Consider the following 17,312-nt stretch of genomic DNA (forward strand, 5'->3'; position numbering starts at 1 on the left):
CACAGAATCAAGGACTTAAAGGTCAGAAGGATTAAGCCACTTTGAGTCTTACAGAACAAAAGGAACCATATGCATCAACACACAAAATCCTGGCCAAAAAATGTATCAAAGAATATAATGCAGGGGAACCTGCCCACAGGCAGACTGTCTTACATTGCATGGGTTTCAGAGAGCCAAGCAACACCCATGCTCCTGATACAGAACAGCATTTCCCACACCTAGGTTACCAAGAGATCCCTCCTGAGAAATAAAGATCATCATACGAACTTTGACGACCTTTGGACTAAGGAGACCTTTTATCAGAAATCTCAGAGTCCTTTCCAGGACTAGTGACACAAGTTGGTTTAGGAAGTCATGACTGCAGGGGTGCCTTTATCTAGAAATACACCCCAGGATATGCTTTGTGTGCCCTTTACATTTCATGCAGCTGCAAGTTTTCTAGACAAAGGGTTACAGATAGGCTGCTATGTTTTAAGGCCACAAGAGAACACTTCAATCATCTAGCCAGACTCCAACAGTCCTTCTGTAGAGATCTGTTAATTTATGGGTTTCTTTCCACAAAATATGTAATCTGTGAGTCCTACAGTGTATTTTCTAGGAAGATGTCTAGTTACTAGAGTGTGCACATTGATCATTATGAAAGCTGCATAGGAATTATCTGCTAACTCATGTTGTGCTGTGCTCTTGGCTTCTTAAGGTGGTTTGCAGACTTTCAAAGCTATAGCAGCCTTGAAAGTATTTCTAAGTGGGTTGTGGGATGATCAAATTTATACAAACCTGCAGCAGTATTAAAGAAACACAAACTAGGATATTAAGGTAACTTTGCATATTTCTTCATCTCTAAAGTGTTTTCTGTTCAGATGTTCAGAAATGTTTGAATATATCTGAATTTAACTTCTTCATCTGGCAGAAACAGAGTACAGTATGGAATAATTGTACCTCTTTGTTTTGTAAAATGATGTCATCTATATTGCCAGTATTCAGAATTCCAAAGGCTAAAATTATTTTTGAACTGTAGTAATTAGCAAGAACAATCTTGATTTTTTTTTTATTACGAGAATGTTAAAATTGAAAATAACCTGAATAGGGCTTGAGTGAATCTCTTTAATCATATTTGATGGAAAAGTTGGCAAATCTAAAATGCAGCAGTACAGATCTGTCTGTGCTATTTTAAAACATACACAATTTATCTTTTCATTAAGACTGCAAGCATATTTTCTCAAACTTATTTATATTAGCCAGTTTCATGGGGCTACACCACATGCTGCAAAAGAATAAGAGAAAATATAAATATATACAAGAGGTCAGCTTGACCTCTAAATATTTAGCTGGATGACTGACAGCAGAGTGACATTTTTCATTCAAGACCGTATTTGAAACCCAGAAAAATCTTCAACAGGCATTAATTTGACATGTCCAGCTAATGTAGCAGTTGGAGATTTTGCTGTTCCTTCAACAGCTTAATACATGCTCTGACAGAAATAGAACAAGCAATACTACTGCTGAAACAGCATCAGTCTTCATTATAAATTAAACACATCAATATCATAGTGTGTGGTGTACATTAAACCAAAATGAGGATTGAAAACTAGTATGTTTACAAAGGAGCAGACAGAAAAGGTTTTACCAACAGTTTCTTCTGTTCCCTGTTTCCTTAGGCATGTTGTTTATACTATAAATTCACAGAACACATTGCTCACCTTTTTGAAACAATTAATAGATTATTATGTTTTAAGAAAACAGAAAATATTAAAAAGTATAATCTGCACACTGAATTCCCAACATTCTCCTAACTTAGAATTAGTTCGCTCTGCCCTTCACAAAGATTATTAAATCATTTCAGAATTATAAGATACATGTAATTAGATAAAAGTAATTAGATAAAGTAATTAGATAAAAGAGGATTTGGTATTCTTTCTTCTCATTAAATGGTTTGTCTTTAAGACAAACTCATGACTGTCTATAGCAAAAGGCCATTTTTTATGGCATTACTGTAGCTCTTGATACTAGCAAGTGTTTCTTCTGAGATTTCCTTACCTGTCCTCCCAATTATTTTCATCTTCTTATACATTCTTAGCTTCTCCAATTTCTTTCATTATCTTCTAGACTTTATTACAATCATAATAATGTCAAAATGGTTCAGAAAGTAACATTGGTCATAAGACAGAAAATAACTTTCACAAATCACTGTAGCCTACTACTGCAACCCAGTCTTCAGGCTGGGCAACAATTCAGGTACCAACATAGTATTTATGTTTAATTTTACACTAGTAGTTAAAACTTTTCCTAAATGTAAATCACGTTCCACTAGCTTTCAGCAATGAAGTCTCTCATGGATGGGAGCTGCAGTGGCAGAACAGAAATCTCAGCTGAGTTAAGGTAGTGAGTGCCAAAGGTTCAGTGAGGAGATGAGTCAAAAGCCTCAACAATGGTGGAAAACCAATTATATTTGAAAAGACAATGCTAATGATTTAGCCCTCAGAGCAGACAAGGACAGAGCTGATTTGACCATTTTAGTTAAACTTGACCAAGTGACATTTAAAACTGTGTTTTTGCTGCTGTAGAAAAAAATTATTGACAAATACAGTGAGAAGCAAGAGCAAAGCACTACTTGCCTACGTCTGTATCAGCGCTGAGAGCTGTAAGGGAGCCTGCAGGTTGCACTTTGTGAAAGCTATCAAATGCCAAATTGCAGTGCTCTTTCTGCAGGCAGAAGGAATTTCCACAGATGCTCTTTCAGCTGCACTTCCCTTTCTCAGAAGCACAATCCTGCTGTATGTCCATAAATGAGAAACCACCATGTGGGATTTTTTTTTTTTTTTTTTAATTTATGGCCCTGTAGCACAGAGTGGAATCTGTTCTGCTGCTTGGCCAACTGTTGCACAACATTAGCAGGCAAAATGTTCCTTTAAGTGCAAAACATATAATCCCACTGGTGTCAACACATAAGACTAAGGGATGTTCCCTTAAAACCTCTCTTTGTTTTTTGGACTCCTGAATAACTGACATGTAATTACACTTTTTCATTCTTCTACATCAGGTTGGTACTATCAATAGTAGAATGTAACTTGACCAGTGAGATAGTACCTAAAATATTTGCCTTTATGAAAAATATTTTAGACACATACAATAAATATCATTGCTAAGTATTAAAGACTGAATATTCTTTTATTGCTGGTAAAGAACAAGTGCAGTAAATAGTTCACAATTCAAAGTATGTTCTCATTTGATTGCACACATAACACAATTAAAACATGAAATATCCTTAAATATGACTAAGTTATTTGCTTAGTGATTGATTTATTCACTGGTTTGGTTGGTTCACTGATTTTGTTTGGGTTTTTTTAAAGATTAAGTTGCAGAAGTAATGCAGCAGTGATTCAGCCTCAATGGAATTGTTAAGGTGTGCATGTGACTGATCAGCTGCAAAAGGACATTAATGGAATTTGAACTCGATCAGCTGACAAGGACTTGCTTGCCTCTGTGCCACCTTATGTTCCTGTCCTGTTATCTGTAATAAAAGATATCTCACCTGTTGAACAGGTGAAGCTGATACAGCTATAAACAGATATAGCTATATAACAACTGCAGATCTGAAAGTCTGGTGACCATTCATGAAAAAAAATGTTTCTTCAAATGACTTTTAGTAGCATTTAAAACAGCTGTGGTAAATAATTCCAGTGTAATCATCACTATGACTTTGAAAAATACATCATGGATTCAGCAGTAGCTTCACAACAGTTTTTCAATCAAACTTGTTCTCTTTACAAATAAAATTCCATTAAAATATATTCTGGTCTTAAAAATGCATTGCAGAATCTGAAAGACTGTTAACTCCCACTGTTATGGGCAATACTAATTTAAATGAGATTCACAAAATGTGAGAAGCAATTGAAGAATGTTATTTATACATATCTACATCAGATTACAAAAATTATTGATGATGATGCACAAGTATCAAACCACCAAGATTTTTCAGATCCCCATATCAATTTAATTTGTTGAATCAGTTCAGTGATAAACAAATCTGACCTTTTCTAGAAGGACAACCCCTCCCCCCCGAGGTGCTCCCAAGACAAATATGTATCAGGTATAAAAATGACACAAAGAACACTGAGCTCCAAAGGAGAGAAGTATCAAGGTTTTAGGTATAAAACAGAGGCAGAAGGTAGGTAGGTAAGGTCAGATAACTGGATGAGTTTTGCAGACACAGAGAATGTATTCTTCCTGAAAGAATCTCCATGACTCAAAAGACATTCAACTTGCATCCAAAACTGAAACATTCTTGATTGTCAGTCTCTTTAGGCTTAGTGAAGATACATAATTTGTTCTTGTTGAAATCAAGTTTACTGTAATGATTTTCCTTACAGAAATATCTGTACAAAATGGTTTAATGAATTTCTCTCTCCTTTCCTTGTGATAGCATTAATGATGGTAAATTACATAGATACAGATGAGCATGAGGAAAAAACCCTCCAAAATCATCAGCACAGGTATTTCATTAACCATAAAATGAATATATAGATGAGTTGCTTAATTTAGCTCAACTCCAATTCTTCTAAGTAGGGAGTAAATCCCAAGCTAAAAATTAGCTGTGGGTCTCCTACACAACTGCAGAACAGACCCATGTTGTGCTAGATGGCACAACTGCCAGCCCAAAAACACAAACCATGCAGGCACCTTGTAGACATCAAGGGGAGGAAAACCTGTATTGTCATGTTTATAAATACAGGTATATAGTTACTAATTAAAAGAATGGAACAGAAGACCTTAGGTGGGAGTGTGTGGAGGTTTTATGCGTGTTTTAACTGTATTTATCATGTGCATTGGACAACAAATTGAAGCAGATCCTACAGCCAGGACTTTTTTTCTGCCAGTGAGGTTTGCAAGGGGAAAAGTATCCAAAGATTGCTTCAGGATATGGATGAGGAAACTTCTGATCAAAGTCTCTGATAGAAGCTTGGATTGCTTCCTCGGGTTTCTAAGTCACTTCATGGGTAAGTTTCCAGGCTACTGGAAATTACTGTATTTTTAATTTAATTTCTACTTCAAGAAATGTGGTAGGGGCAGGACAGGCAGCTTGGGCTGTATAACAACGGGCAGAGATGAAAGCCAGCCAGATGGCATTAGGCTAAAAGAGTTCTCTTGCCCAAAATATAGCACACATGTCCTTGGCAGATTCTAAAACCAGCACAGAATCTGTCTCTCCCTTTACCATTACCATACAGCTGACTTTTATATATATCTGCAGTTCTCATCCCCACCCTTACAGCTTTGCAGTAACTTCACAAACTTCTCATATGAGGAAAACACTTAACAGGATTTAACAAGGAAAAAATTTTAATTAGACTTCTTTTTTCTTTCATGTAACTCAATTTTTTAACATTGATGGAATAATGTTCATCAATTCCTGTAGCTCTTTGGGGATTACTAATTTAAAAAATAATAGAATTTTATACTTGAATAAGCAATGTAATATGAAGATCGACTTTTGATCAGATGAGCAGATTAAATATATTACAAAAAGTAAAATGCCTCAAATTTTAGATGTTGCACATTTAATTGCACACATGTAGTTATTTGATTAAATGAACTATGTGTGCTACTCGAAGCAAGAAGAAATATTTCCAAGCTCAATCTAATGTCATAATTAAGACTCTTCATGCACATTGAATAAGATCTGCCTGAACAATACAATATATCTACACTTGGTCAATGTTCTGTTCACAATTTCTTATAAACTATACTAAAGTCTGATCCTCATTACCAGAGGACTCAAACTTTGCTAATAATGCAGTCTGAGGGTCTGCTTAATGTGAAAAGCTGTAAAAAAGAGCTATAATTATCTAGAAAGAGAATCTGTAACAAAACTGCATTTATCTCTCAAATCTCCTGCTTGGTTCTAGATTTACCATTCCTTCCATCACTGCACTACGTGAGCCAAATTTTCTTCTTATACACAACTGCACAACTGCTATCCAAGTCCACAGGTTCAGAGAATTTCATGAAGAGCAGATGGTCTTATGTCAGTCTGTACTGCTTGCGAAGAAATCTCCTCCATCTCCAGCCAGCATGAGATTCAACAGCCACAAGAGTTCTGCACAGTGCTCATGAGAGGGAAGCGAAGTGTCCCCCTGAACACTGGACAAGGAAATGCCTAAAATTGCAAGCTGACTGCAAGAGTAAAAGGAATTGAGTCAGCATTCTGGGGAAAGGAAGGAAAAGGGAGGGGTGGAATAAGCAGTATATTCTTAAAAAAAAAAAAAAGTATGTTCAACGCAGATAACACGAAAAAGATAAGTGCTACTAGTATGCCATAAATAATATAAGATTCACATAATGCACCATTAAAGTTTATGGATCAAATCCTCTTTCCTGGCTATGATGTACTTAGGCATAACAAAAACTCTCAAGGAGTTGGTTATAGCTTTCTGATTCACTACCCAGTTCATCTCTGGCACTGTGATGGGACTGGAGATGATTCATTAACAGGAGGGAGCCAAATTGCAATTTCTCTACCCTACAATCCCTTTAAGACACTGTTTAAAGGGACTGTAAAACTCAGTAGTATATTACCTCTCAGTTCATTCAGAACTTTTCAGTCTAGAAGAGAAATTTCCTGGACCTTAAGTGCTTCTCTCTTGTTTTGCCTTGCTTGAGCAGTGATAGGGGGCACAGGACAAGTGAACAAGGCCTAAGGCTTTCCCCTTCTAAGCTCCCTCAGGTTTTTCCAGCTGTGTGAATGCTTCAATTTGTCCCAAATAAACAGAGTTAATTTAGATGTGTCATGCACATGTACATGCACATCCATGCTTACTGATCACTAAACTGCAAAGCCAATTCAAATTTCTTGTGTTCAGGGGAACTGTAAGCCTGGGTGCAATGTGCCCTCCAAGCATGCATAATCTGAAACAGATGGCTCAACAGATGAGCTGCCAAACACTCAAGGCCAATTCAAATGCCATCCAAAAGTAAAAGTTATATGGGATAAAAGTTTTCCTTGTCCCACTTTAGATAAACAGGGCCTATCTGCTTGGAAGATGATCCTTTCTCATTTTCTGCTTGTCTACTTAGTCTTTTCAAATATGGCAAGCTCTAGAAAACGAATTCAGTTTTACTAGCTGCCATCATTTTCCAATTTCTTGTTTGGGTTTTTTTTCAATAAAGCTCCATACCCTGGAGTTAAGAACTTGCATGGGTTCTTTGAGCTTTAGTAAAAAAATAAAAGCCAACAAGAAAACAGCAAAATACAGGAACTTTCTGGCTTTCAAGTTTGCAAAGAAAAGGTTGAAAATATGAACCCTTCAGAAACCAAAATTCCTTTTTAACTCATGCTTTGGTTGGCAGGGCTTAAGCATAAATAAATAATTTAAATTGCATGGAATATGAAGTCTATTGATTTCCCATTTAAACACTGATACACGGTACCAGAGAGTTCTCCACCGCTTGTAATACTTCCTAGCCCTTCCACAGGGCTCCCTGCTCATAGCTTGCCTAAGTGGAGGCATTATTCCTGCAGACATTATTATGCCATAGGCAATGCCTTCACTGTGAAGTAAATCTGATTTACAGCTACCATATATCTTGATTTTCCCATAAAGGTCATTTTTGACACCTGGATTTTTTTCCTGAGGGTGCACACACACACATCTAGGTACATATAGATGTCTATTAAGCTGTCCCTCTCCCCAGACTCTGTACCTAGGTGTCTGAATTTCTTAACATCAGGAATCCTGACACAGGATCACTAAATACATTCAAAAAACCCAGACAATGGCAGATTGCATACTGCAGAGTTTCTCTGTGCATGAAAAAAAATGAACATTTCCAAAAAGTAATTACACAGTCTGAGCACTCACAGTACAGAACATGCCCATGTTGCTGCTGGGAACAAAAATGACAGCCATCACTTCAGTCAGCCAAGCACCACTGAGATCAATCACACTGCAGAGTGTTACCTATGCTTCACACTGCACCAGCTGACACCACACTGATTATCCCCTGAAATGTTTAAAGTACTACAGTACTACAGTTCAGGATTTGTGGGTGTAGAAGATTCAAGCTAAAACACACAAAGCAATTGTAAATTAACTCCACAGTCAAGACAAAAGGTAGAAGATTGGTCCACTACCTACAAGAAAAATAAAATTGTTTTAGAAATTTTGTGCAATGAGCAAATTTAATGCAGGGACTGCAGCAATTAAATGTAAGACGTCAGTACTGATATTTAGCAGATTAAATTACCATTCAAAAGCATAAAGCCAAATAGATGTAATATTTTACAGATAGATGGGTTAATGTTATCAGTATGTAAGTGACAGCTGGATCAGGGAAAACTGTGTGTAGGATTTTGTTTTGCCTAAAATTGACAGACATGTAAGCCAAAATCTGAAAGACAGATAAGACAACAGCTCATTTGCTACTGTTTTTTCAGTATTGAGAAGGGCTGTTCTCTATTTGTGAGACTAGAAACATAAACCAGAGAGTGTAATGCTAATGATACACTCAGATCCTCCTCTTTTGCTTATATGTTATGAATAGCAGAGCTTAACTGGGTGGTTACATGCTTTAATCTCTAAGCCAGTGTGATAAATTTTGCTCTTGATTGACATGTAACTACATCAACATCAAAGGAACACGAAAGTGTGAATAACGTTTGGGCTGTTTGGTCTGGAGCGGAAAGACTCAACTAAACTCGTGCTTTTCTTTGCTGGTAACTTTTCCAAAGGCTTAAGGCTGCTAATCTCCAAACTATATTGCACATTTGACCAGTAAATTAGAGCAAACTATTTATTGTGTATACCTCAAGTAAACACACCACTGTAAGAAACTACAATGTCCTAAACACTACCAACTTCAGCTTATGTTACACAAATCAAAGTTTCACTGTACACTGCAGACTTTTTTTAGTTAGACTTCCTTGTAAATACATTCCTTACAAGCTTATTTTCAAAAACTAATTCTCTTGGGCAATGGAAAGCAAATGATGTAACTTTCCATTTTGTCAGTTATCCAGAGAATTTGGTTAACTCCAGCAGCATTTAGATATTTTAATAATAATGTTACTGTAGGATTTTCTTAGAAGTTACATAGCAGTTACTGCTGCAATAGTTTGTTGGGGCACTGGGAAGTTCACAGCCTGAGCTTTTGAAACTTGGAAGCAAACAGAGGCAACAAGGCCTGGATTTTCTTGGCTTAAAAAGCGAGTAACAGAGCTGCCCTGTGTGTGCTGCTGCCTACGAGCTGAGTAGGATTTCCTTTGTTTCAGTCCATGACATCTGGGCGTATTTCAACAGTTCTGAGCAACTTCAGCTTCAGCAAAAATCAGCAAAACTGTTCACATTGGAGAAGGGGCAAAGTAAGGTCTGACTATTAAAATGTAAAATTAGGCTACGATATTATTAAAGATCCCACAGAAATCCCACTCTTTTACTGCAAAAAAACCCTAACAACCCAAAACACTCCTTGAAATAATAGCTATAGAGTCCCTTACTGAAAAACGAGTCCCTTAATGAAAATGAGAACATAATATAAAAATAGCAGTAATGGCTCAGAAGAAAGGCCTAAACAGCCCAATGTCCTGTCTCCAGCAGTGGCAATAGCCAATAGCTACAGAAAATGGTAGGAGTGGAAAATGTAGTGAGACTGCGCTGGTGTACTTCCCAAACTTTCAATGATTTACAGTTCAGAAGTCACCTGAGCTGGAGTTAACTGTTGTGAGTGGTTGTTTTAATCCAGACAGCAGCTTAATGTATCCAATAATACGTCCCAGGCTTTTGTCTTCATACTACCAAGACTGGAAACCTTGCCAGGGTGTGCTAGGGCTTTCCCTGATCCTTAAACCCAGGTTTTTTTCCTGCTCATACAAAGCTGATGGAGCTGCAGGAGGTGCTGCTGTGAACTGAAGTCTCACTTCATGTGGAAATCAGATGTAGCTGCATTCTGCGCGAGTCTGCGAGTTCACACATAAATGGAATTTTCTCCTAACAGCTCTTGAGAGCTGACACAGTAGCAAAGCACCCATCTGCTTTCTAAATCCTGGTCCAAGTGCACATCGTGATTTTTGGGGAGAAATCTGAGTTTATTCTGCCTATTCTGGTGGCTACTTATTTTTCTTCTACTAAATTAGTTTTCCCCTTCTTTTTTCATTTCTCATAGAAGAGAGAGAGAATTAGTAGGATGAAAAAAACAGTTTCTGCATTTTTGCTTTCATCAGAACAAGGAGGAAACAAATCCTTTAAGTAGGCATGAAAAAGGATTTTTTCATTCTCAGATAAGAAGAAAAAAATCTTCTTCAGTTTTTGGTAGAATAAACTTTGCTAGTTTTGTCTCTCATTCTTATACAAGAAACAGTAACCCTAAAGAAAAATCTTTTTGGCATCCCAAAATCAGGGCAGTGTTAAATGAGGGCTTATACTGTACATGGACTCCTCCTACATACAAACCCCTGGGAATGATGCTAGACCTCAATAAAAATTATTTTACCTTAAAATCCAGAAGAAAATGTAGAGGAGACAAACTGATTGCACATTGACACAATGGAAACTTAGTTTTAACAGATACCCCTTTAATACTTCTAGTTATGGAAATTAAATGAGCAATAAAGGCACATATTGTATTTGTGTTTTATGATGGATTGCTCGGCTCTAGGTCTCCTTGACTTTACTTTTATCCTTCCTTTCATCACCTTAGATTTCCTATTTAATACCCTAAAAGTGTTACAGATGTCTGTTATTTACCTGGATTAAAAAAAAAAGATGGGAAAAAAGATAGGGAAAAAGATATTTTTCCTCCAGATTTTACTATGACTTTGTACCACCGAGTGTGGATACTGCTCATAACAGCCTAAAAATATGCACATATTTTGAAACCTTCTTGCATGTATAAACACCAGTTTTAAATACTACCTTTGATATTGCCGTATCTATTAATAACAAATAAATATAGTGTATAAAGAAAAAAAAACACTCCTTAACTGAAAACAAACACAGCGTATAATCCTTATGATTAGTGACAATATTCTAAAATGTTAATTGAGTTCTTGCCTTTTCCCTTGCTAAATTTGCTACACATCACTCTCCTGTAAGTCTAAATTTTGTGAGATGATGATGATGGATGGATTGCATTCTTGCTAAACTGACTACAAAGAGCAAGTAACCTTACTTGAAACATATTAATAGGCCAACACCATGGAAAAAGGTGATGGTGAGAAAGCTTTGGGAAAAGAGATTATGCTTATTTGCCTTTTTGTAGCAGAGGGCTGCATACCACAGCTGCAATGGAGGAAACATTCCAGTTGAGCAGCATTCCTCTGTATCTTTTCAAAGTCTCTGTGGAGGCTAAAGTAGGAATCACTTATTTGCGGTTGAGAAAATAGCAGGGACTTCTGCATTAAATTTTAAATACATTCTGCCCAGAGGATGATAAGATGTTTAAATCAAATGATGAGACATTACCCATTTAAGCAATGCATTAGGAGTATGAAATGGGATTCAGCATGCTGTGAATTCTAAACTCCTGTACGCAGCAAAGAATCATAGACTCATACAATACCAGGTTGGAATGGAATTACCTTATTATCCTCAAGGATAATAGGGTCTATTCTTTCTTGGCAAAAGTACAGACTAGGCAATATGGCCCAGCACCCTGTCCATCCTGAATTTTAAAAGTATCCTGGCCCAGCACCCTGTCCATCCTGAATTTTAAAAGTATCCATGGCCTGTTGATTTCAAGAGTAAATTATCATGTTGTTAAGTTTTATAATAAAATAATACAAAGATTACAGTGAATTCATTCCAGCATTTTTCTACTTGCTAGACTGATTTTCAGATTACCAGAGCTCAGCCAATGTAGAGATGGAAAATAGCCTGTGTAACTATTTCTTCAGTATAAAGGCTAGGTTGTTTTTAACATTATTTTGGATTAGATTTATACTATCTTTAAGTTACAGAATTTGTTAGAAGGTGCTTTCCCCATTAAATTTTTACTGCTATTAATGCCTTCATCTCAGAACACTGAAGATCTCAAGTGTGATCAGGATATGCAGGAGGAATTCTCTGCCCTCTGAGTATAGTGAGTGCAGAAGACAATCACATTTCTTAATGGCCAAGCCCCTCAGCAAGCTCAGAAATGTACTTCTTAAACAAATGTTGAGTCCTAAAGTGCCAGTCTGAACCTTCTGCAACTCCCAGATAACATTATGTCAAACTGTCCTGCAAAACTTGAATTTACTCTTGAAAGACCACACCAAAATTTTAAGTTTTGTTATTGCTCCAAAGCTACTCAAATTTATAATGTCCTTAAAATGTGTTTCTCTGTAGACCTTGTAACAGGATTTGGCCATTGGGTGAGTCACTGGAGTTGCTTAACCGAGTACCTTCACGCCCTGTTTTGAACACACTGCAACAACATCTGACAAACTCCTCCCAGTCCTGCCAAGTGTCAGTGCCAGCGAGGTGACTCAGCTGCGTCTTTGCTGCATCATCCCTCTGACATACAGCACTACCAGAGAGGATTAAATAACTGCACACAGAATAAATCTGATTTTCAGAATCACCTCTATCTATCTTAAATGCAAGAGAGAGTTGTCAGCCCTGTCTTAAATGGTATCACATTTTGGCCGAACATATTCCATGGGTTTTGGGGAACTGGCTTCAATATTCCAGTGCTCTCCAGTGCAGCTCTAAACACGCCACAGAAGGATGAGATTCTGAACAGTAGGAAGCCAGATCTGATGTTCAAAAAGAAAAGCCTCTTCTCTTGTGAACTTACACCAAACACAGCCATAAGCAATAAGCAGAAACAGAACAGGGATTCTGAGACCTGATGAGTTGAATTCCATGCAACCTGCTATAACTTGATTTTTCCCCGAGTATGCAAATATGGAGCCACTTAGAAGACTCAGAAAGGTCTGCTTAGCCCTCAACGAGGTCCCTCATCCGTGACCTAGAGGAATTTATGACAATTCATTAAAACCAGAGAAAAACTAGATTAAAATGGACAGAATTGGAAAAACGTATTGCTAATGGCTTTTATTTCATAGAATCATAGAAGAATTGGCAAGAAAGACCCAAGAGAATTGTTTGCCTAAGAAACCAACTACTATCCTCCTTCCACTGTCTTGTTGATTTTTTCATAAACATTTGTATTAAAACCAGTGACAGTATAATAAATCTATTCAGAAAATCCACTTACAATGGCACTTACTGTCATACTTGATTTAATTATCCTCTTTAAAGAATGACTGCTTGCAGGGTGAAGGTGATTCTTTCCCATCTATCTTCCTTTCTGTAATCCCCTAAACCAAACATAATTCTGAAGAAATAAAATAAAAAATGTTTAGGCTTTGACATTGCTCCTATTCTCAGTGTAGTTGGGATGTACATAAAGGGACTAGAAAATACCTGTAAAGGACAGTAGCTGGAGACTGAGGATGACACAGAATGCTCCATCTTCTACTTGATTGTAGTTTATCACTGCATTTGTTACCCGTAAAAATTAAAATGGGGGAAATGTTTTCCTGAAGGTAAAAATAAAAGATATTACTTGTTATCAACAAGCAAAAAAACCAATCATCCACTATCAGGCTAAAACATAAATTCTTAATTATGATGATTACGTTATCAGTAGTTGACACAGTGACCTTATGGGACAAGCAATACAAAATTAAGCTACCAGCATATTTCTGAAGTTGGAAAAGAAACTGAAACAAAATGTTATTTGTTCTCTTCTCAAATGCCTTCCTTATGTTCTTCAGAACCCCAAGCAATTGCAGCTGTTGGGAGAACCTAAAGCCACTTTCACTGCTGCCAGTCACACTCCCAGACACCCTTAAGGAAACCCACAAGCCACAACTTCATCACTGAGGTTCTCCTAAGTGAGTTCAGCCATAACTTCAGCAAAATTTACAACAGAAAAGCATTTTCCTCTTAAAGAAGCAGACTCCCAGTGTTCTCTTACTTCCATTGTCTACCCTGGTCCTTCACTGGTATTTATTCTGACCAGTAGTATCTTTCTTTTGGCTAGAAACCATGCAGATTTAAACTGTAATGGGCAAAAATGTAATTTACTGGAGAAACTTGGACAAAGAAAAATAACATAGAAGAAATTTTTAAAAGTAGGGTGCAAATTGGGATGTCCTGGAAAACACAGGAAGAACTGGGCATATCTGAGGTTTCTTCCTACATCCCTGCTGGGACAGTATGAGCCCCAGAGGCCACTTCATGGGCTAAACATTGTGACTGGTCAGGAAATGTGTGTGTGGCTGGGACACTATGGCAGGATAATTTAACTGAGACCTCTGTGTGACAAGAGAATGGTGCTGGACAAGATTTTCAGCTGATGGAGCAGTGCATGAAACAAAGGCAGCACAAGGTAACAGCTGCTGCTTCAGCCCAGTCCTGTTATCTCTGCAGTACATTGTTCTCTCAGATGACAGTAAGTACTAAATGTTACAGATGGTGACACTCCAGTCTGAGTTAAGTTGTGTAAAATATGGAGAACATCACAATAAAACTGTCTGTAATTACAGAAAATAACAGCTCTTTGTAACTGGTCCAGATTGGATTCAGATGGAACATGTTAGAGCAAACTAAATTCTTCTGCTAAGAAATTACTCACTAACTTCTATTTTAAGCCTTTTTTTATTCAAAATCATTGATCCTAATGATTTAAAATACAAAGGATATAAAAGGTTATAGCACAGTTGGGGCTGATTTCAGTTTATTGATTTGTTTAAATGGACTAAAATGTTTGCATTGATCTTTCAAATAAATTTGAATGGGCCCCAAGAATCTTTATCAGAGGGATCTAAGTAGTTCAGCTAAATCCTTCAACAGTGCCTTCATGATCCATGTTCAATATAGGGGAGTTATCTGACAGACTGGGAAGACAGAGCAGCCTGGCATGAAAGTGCATAAACCTGTATGATATATCCTGGATGCTCAAAGACTGTCATTTCAAATGTATTTATTTCAATTTGTGTGAGGCTTTTTCAAAAACAATGATTCTCTGATCTCTGCCAAATTGCCTTAGGAGAATATCCACACTACACTTCTGAAAGAATCCTTGAGCTGAATTCTTCCTTTTATACCTGTTAACACAACTTTTCCTACTCTAGGACTTTCACCTAAAATGAGATATCTAAAATACATGCTTTTTCTAGTGGATACAAGTCTTTGCCACATTTCCCCCAAAAAGAGTCAAAGAGAACAAAGAACTAGTAAGATATTCAGCATAAGCTGAAGTTCAGGAAATTCAGCCTCTGGCAAACCAAGGTAAATAAAAAGCTCTTCTATGGAGAATTTTCCCAAGAGCGTGTTTTTTTTCACGAGCTCTCTGCACTGTTTCAACTCCTGTAGCGTAATACAGCCAAAGCAGTGATGTGAAATAATAAAGCTCCAGCCCAGCTACAGCTTTAACTGGCAGCACTAGTAATGTTCTGGCGCCATCTGATGTTTTTTGTTTTGCTTGCCTGAGTATAATCTCTAGGCAGCCCTACAGACACCTCCAGGGATGCCCTCCCTGGGCAGCCCCTTCCAATGCCTAAGCACCCTTTCTGTGAAGAAACTCCTCCTGATGCCCAAAGGCAGACCCTCCATGGCAACACTGACCTTCACGTCCGGGGCTCATCCACACACAACCCACATTCGCACAGGGAAGCTTCGCCCTGCTCCGACCTCCTTCACCTCAAACGAGGAAACTTGTCCCCACATAGATCTCATCACCTCCCTCCCCGCTGGCTAAATTTGCCACCCACCGTAAAAAAAAAAAAAAAAATTAAAAAAAAAAAAATTACAACCCCCTTCCGCCAGCCCTGAGGGGAATCAGCCCTGCTCGGCGAACCCTGAGGGACTCCTGAGGCGCCCCGAACCCACCGCCCGAAACCCCCGGGCCCGGCTCCTACCACCGCGCACGGCGGGGTCCGACGAGCGCACACCGACACCGACACCGCTCTCGGCCCCGCCGTCCCGCCGGGCTCCTCGGCCCCGGCCCGGCCCGGCCCGCCCTCAGCGCCGTTTCCAGCCGGCGGCGTTTGGCGGGAGCACGGCGGGAGCTCTGAAGGGGAGGCGGCGGGAACGGCTCCGGGATGTCCTGGGTGTCTGGGCAGCGGCGCAGCGCTGCTCTCCCTCTCCGTCCGCTCTCTCTCCCCTTCCTCTTCTCCCTCTCCCCTCTTCTTCCTTCTGTGTTCTCTTTCCTTCCCTTCTCCTCTCTCTCCCCTCTCTTCTCCTCTCCCACCCCTCCCCTCACGACAGCGGGTCGGTTCCCGCGGGCTCGGCGGGACGCCGTGAGGGGAGCGCTTCTCCCGGCGGGCTGCGGCTCCCGAGCGCGTTCCGTGAGGGGAAAAGCGAACCCAGAGTCGGCCCGGGGAGGGGAGGAGCGGCCAGCGAGGGGGCGGGATTTGTTTCCAAATGAAAACGGAGACCGGGAAACGCTCACCATGGTGGTTCCTGGGGCAGCGCTGCGGGCGCGGCTGGGTGGGCGGTGCTGCTGGGGGTGATCCTCTGTATTCTGCATTTCTGAGGGATCGGGGGCGATTCTGTTCAGAGGTGCCCAGCGACAGGACAAGGATCAATGGCTGTAAACTAAAACACAACGAATTCCATCTCGACATCAAGAACAACTTCTGACTACTGAGGGTGGCAGAGCTCTGGAACAGCTGCCCAGGGAGGGCGTGGAGTCTCCCTCTCTGGAGACATTCCAAACCCTGTGTCACCTGCTCCGGGTGACCCTGCCTTGGCAAGGGGGTTTGGACTGGATAATCTCTGGAGATCCCTTCCAACCCCAGTTATTCTGTGATTCTGTATCTCTGTACATCCCATGGATAACACCTGTGGGGCTGTGTGGAGAGGGGCAAGAAGAAGGATCACAGGGTGGTTCAGCTTGGAAGGGACCACAGTGGGTCATCCAGTCCAGCATTCTCAAGCAGGGTCATCCCCTGCACATGGCACAGGATTGCATCCAGGCAGTTCTGGAATATCTCCAGTGAGGGAGACTCCGCACCATGTCTGGACAATCTGTTCTAGTGCTCTGTCACTGCTCAGGAGAGAATTTCATCCTCATATCCAGGTGGAACTTCCTGGGCATCGGTTTCTGCCCATTGCATCTTGTCCCATTGCTGGGCACCACCGGGCAGAGCTTGGTCCATCCTCTTGGTCCCCTCCCTTGGCCACCACTGAAGGGATTGACAAAAAAAAGCAGGTTTTGATATGAATTTGGGAAAGAGTTTGATGGCAAGGTTCACTCTATTGCTTACTACACAGATGGAGCATACACAGGCAAATGGGATCAGAATCAATTTAGAATGACTTACT

The 17,312-nt window shown here is 39.5% G+C and overlaps 1 protein-coding gene across 4 annotated transcripts in view; it reads right to left on the reverse strand.

Moving 5' to 3' along the window:
- EPS15 (epidermal growth factor receptor pathway substrate 15) overlaps positions 1 to 15,991 on the reverse strand; it is a 67,656-nt gene extending 51,665 nt beyond the window's left edge. For 3 of the 4 annotated variants that reach the window (XM_069023393.1, XM_069023396.1, XM_069023395.1), the window contains exons 1-3: positions 15,905 to 15,991; positions 13,404 to 13,519; positions 13,207 to 13,314 (exon numbers count right to left, since the gene is read on the reverse strand). In XM_069023393.1, the coding sequence (XP_068879494.1) occupies positions 13,207 to 13,275 (69 nt within the window). In that variant the 5' untranslated portion in view covers positions 13,276 to 13,314; positions 13,404 to 13,519; positions 15,905 to 15,991. Of the gene's footprint in view, positions 1 to 13,206; positions 13,315 to 13,403; positions 13,520 to 15,611; positions 15,687 to 15,904 lie in introns of those variants that run through there. The other variant, XM_069023394.1, reaches the window with a different exon arrangement.
- Positions 15,992 to 17,312: the final 1,321 nt, after the last annotated feature.

Source organism: Aphelocoma coerulescens, chromosome 8 (assembly GCF_041296385.1).
Source record: "Aphelocoma coerulescens isolate FSJ_1873_10779 chromosome 8, UR_Acoe_1.0, whole genome shotgun sequence".
Taxonomy (NCBI): domain Eukaryota; kingdom Metazoa; phylum Chordata; class Aves; order Passeriformes; family Corvidae; genus Aphelocoma; species Aphelocoma coerulescens.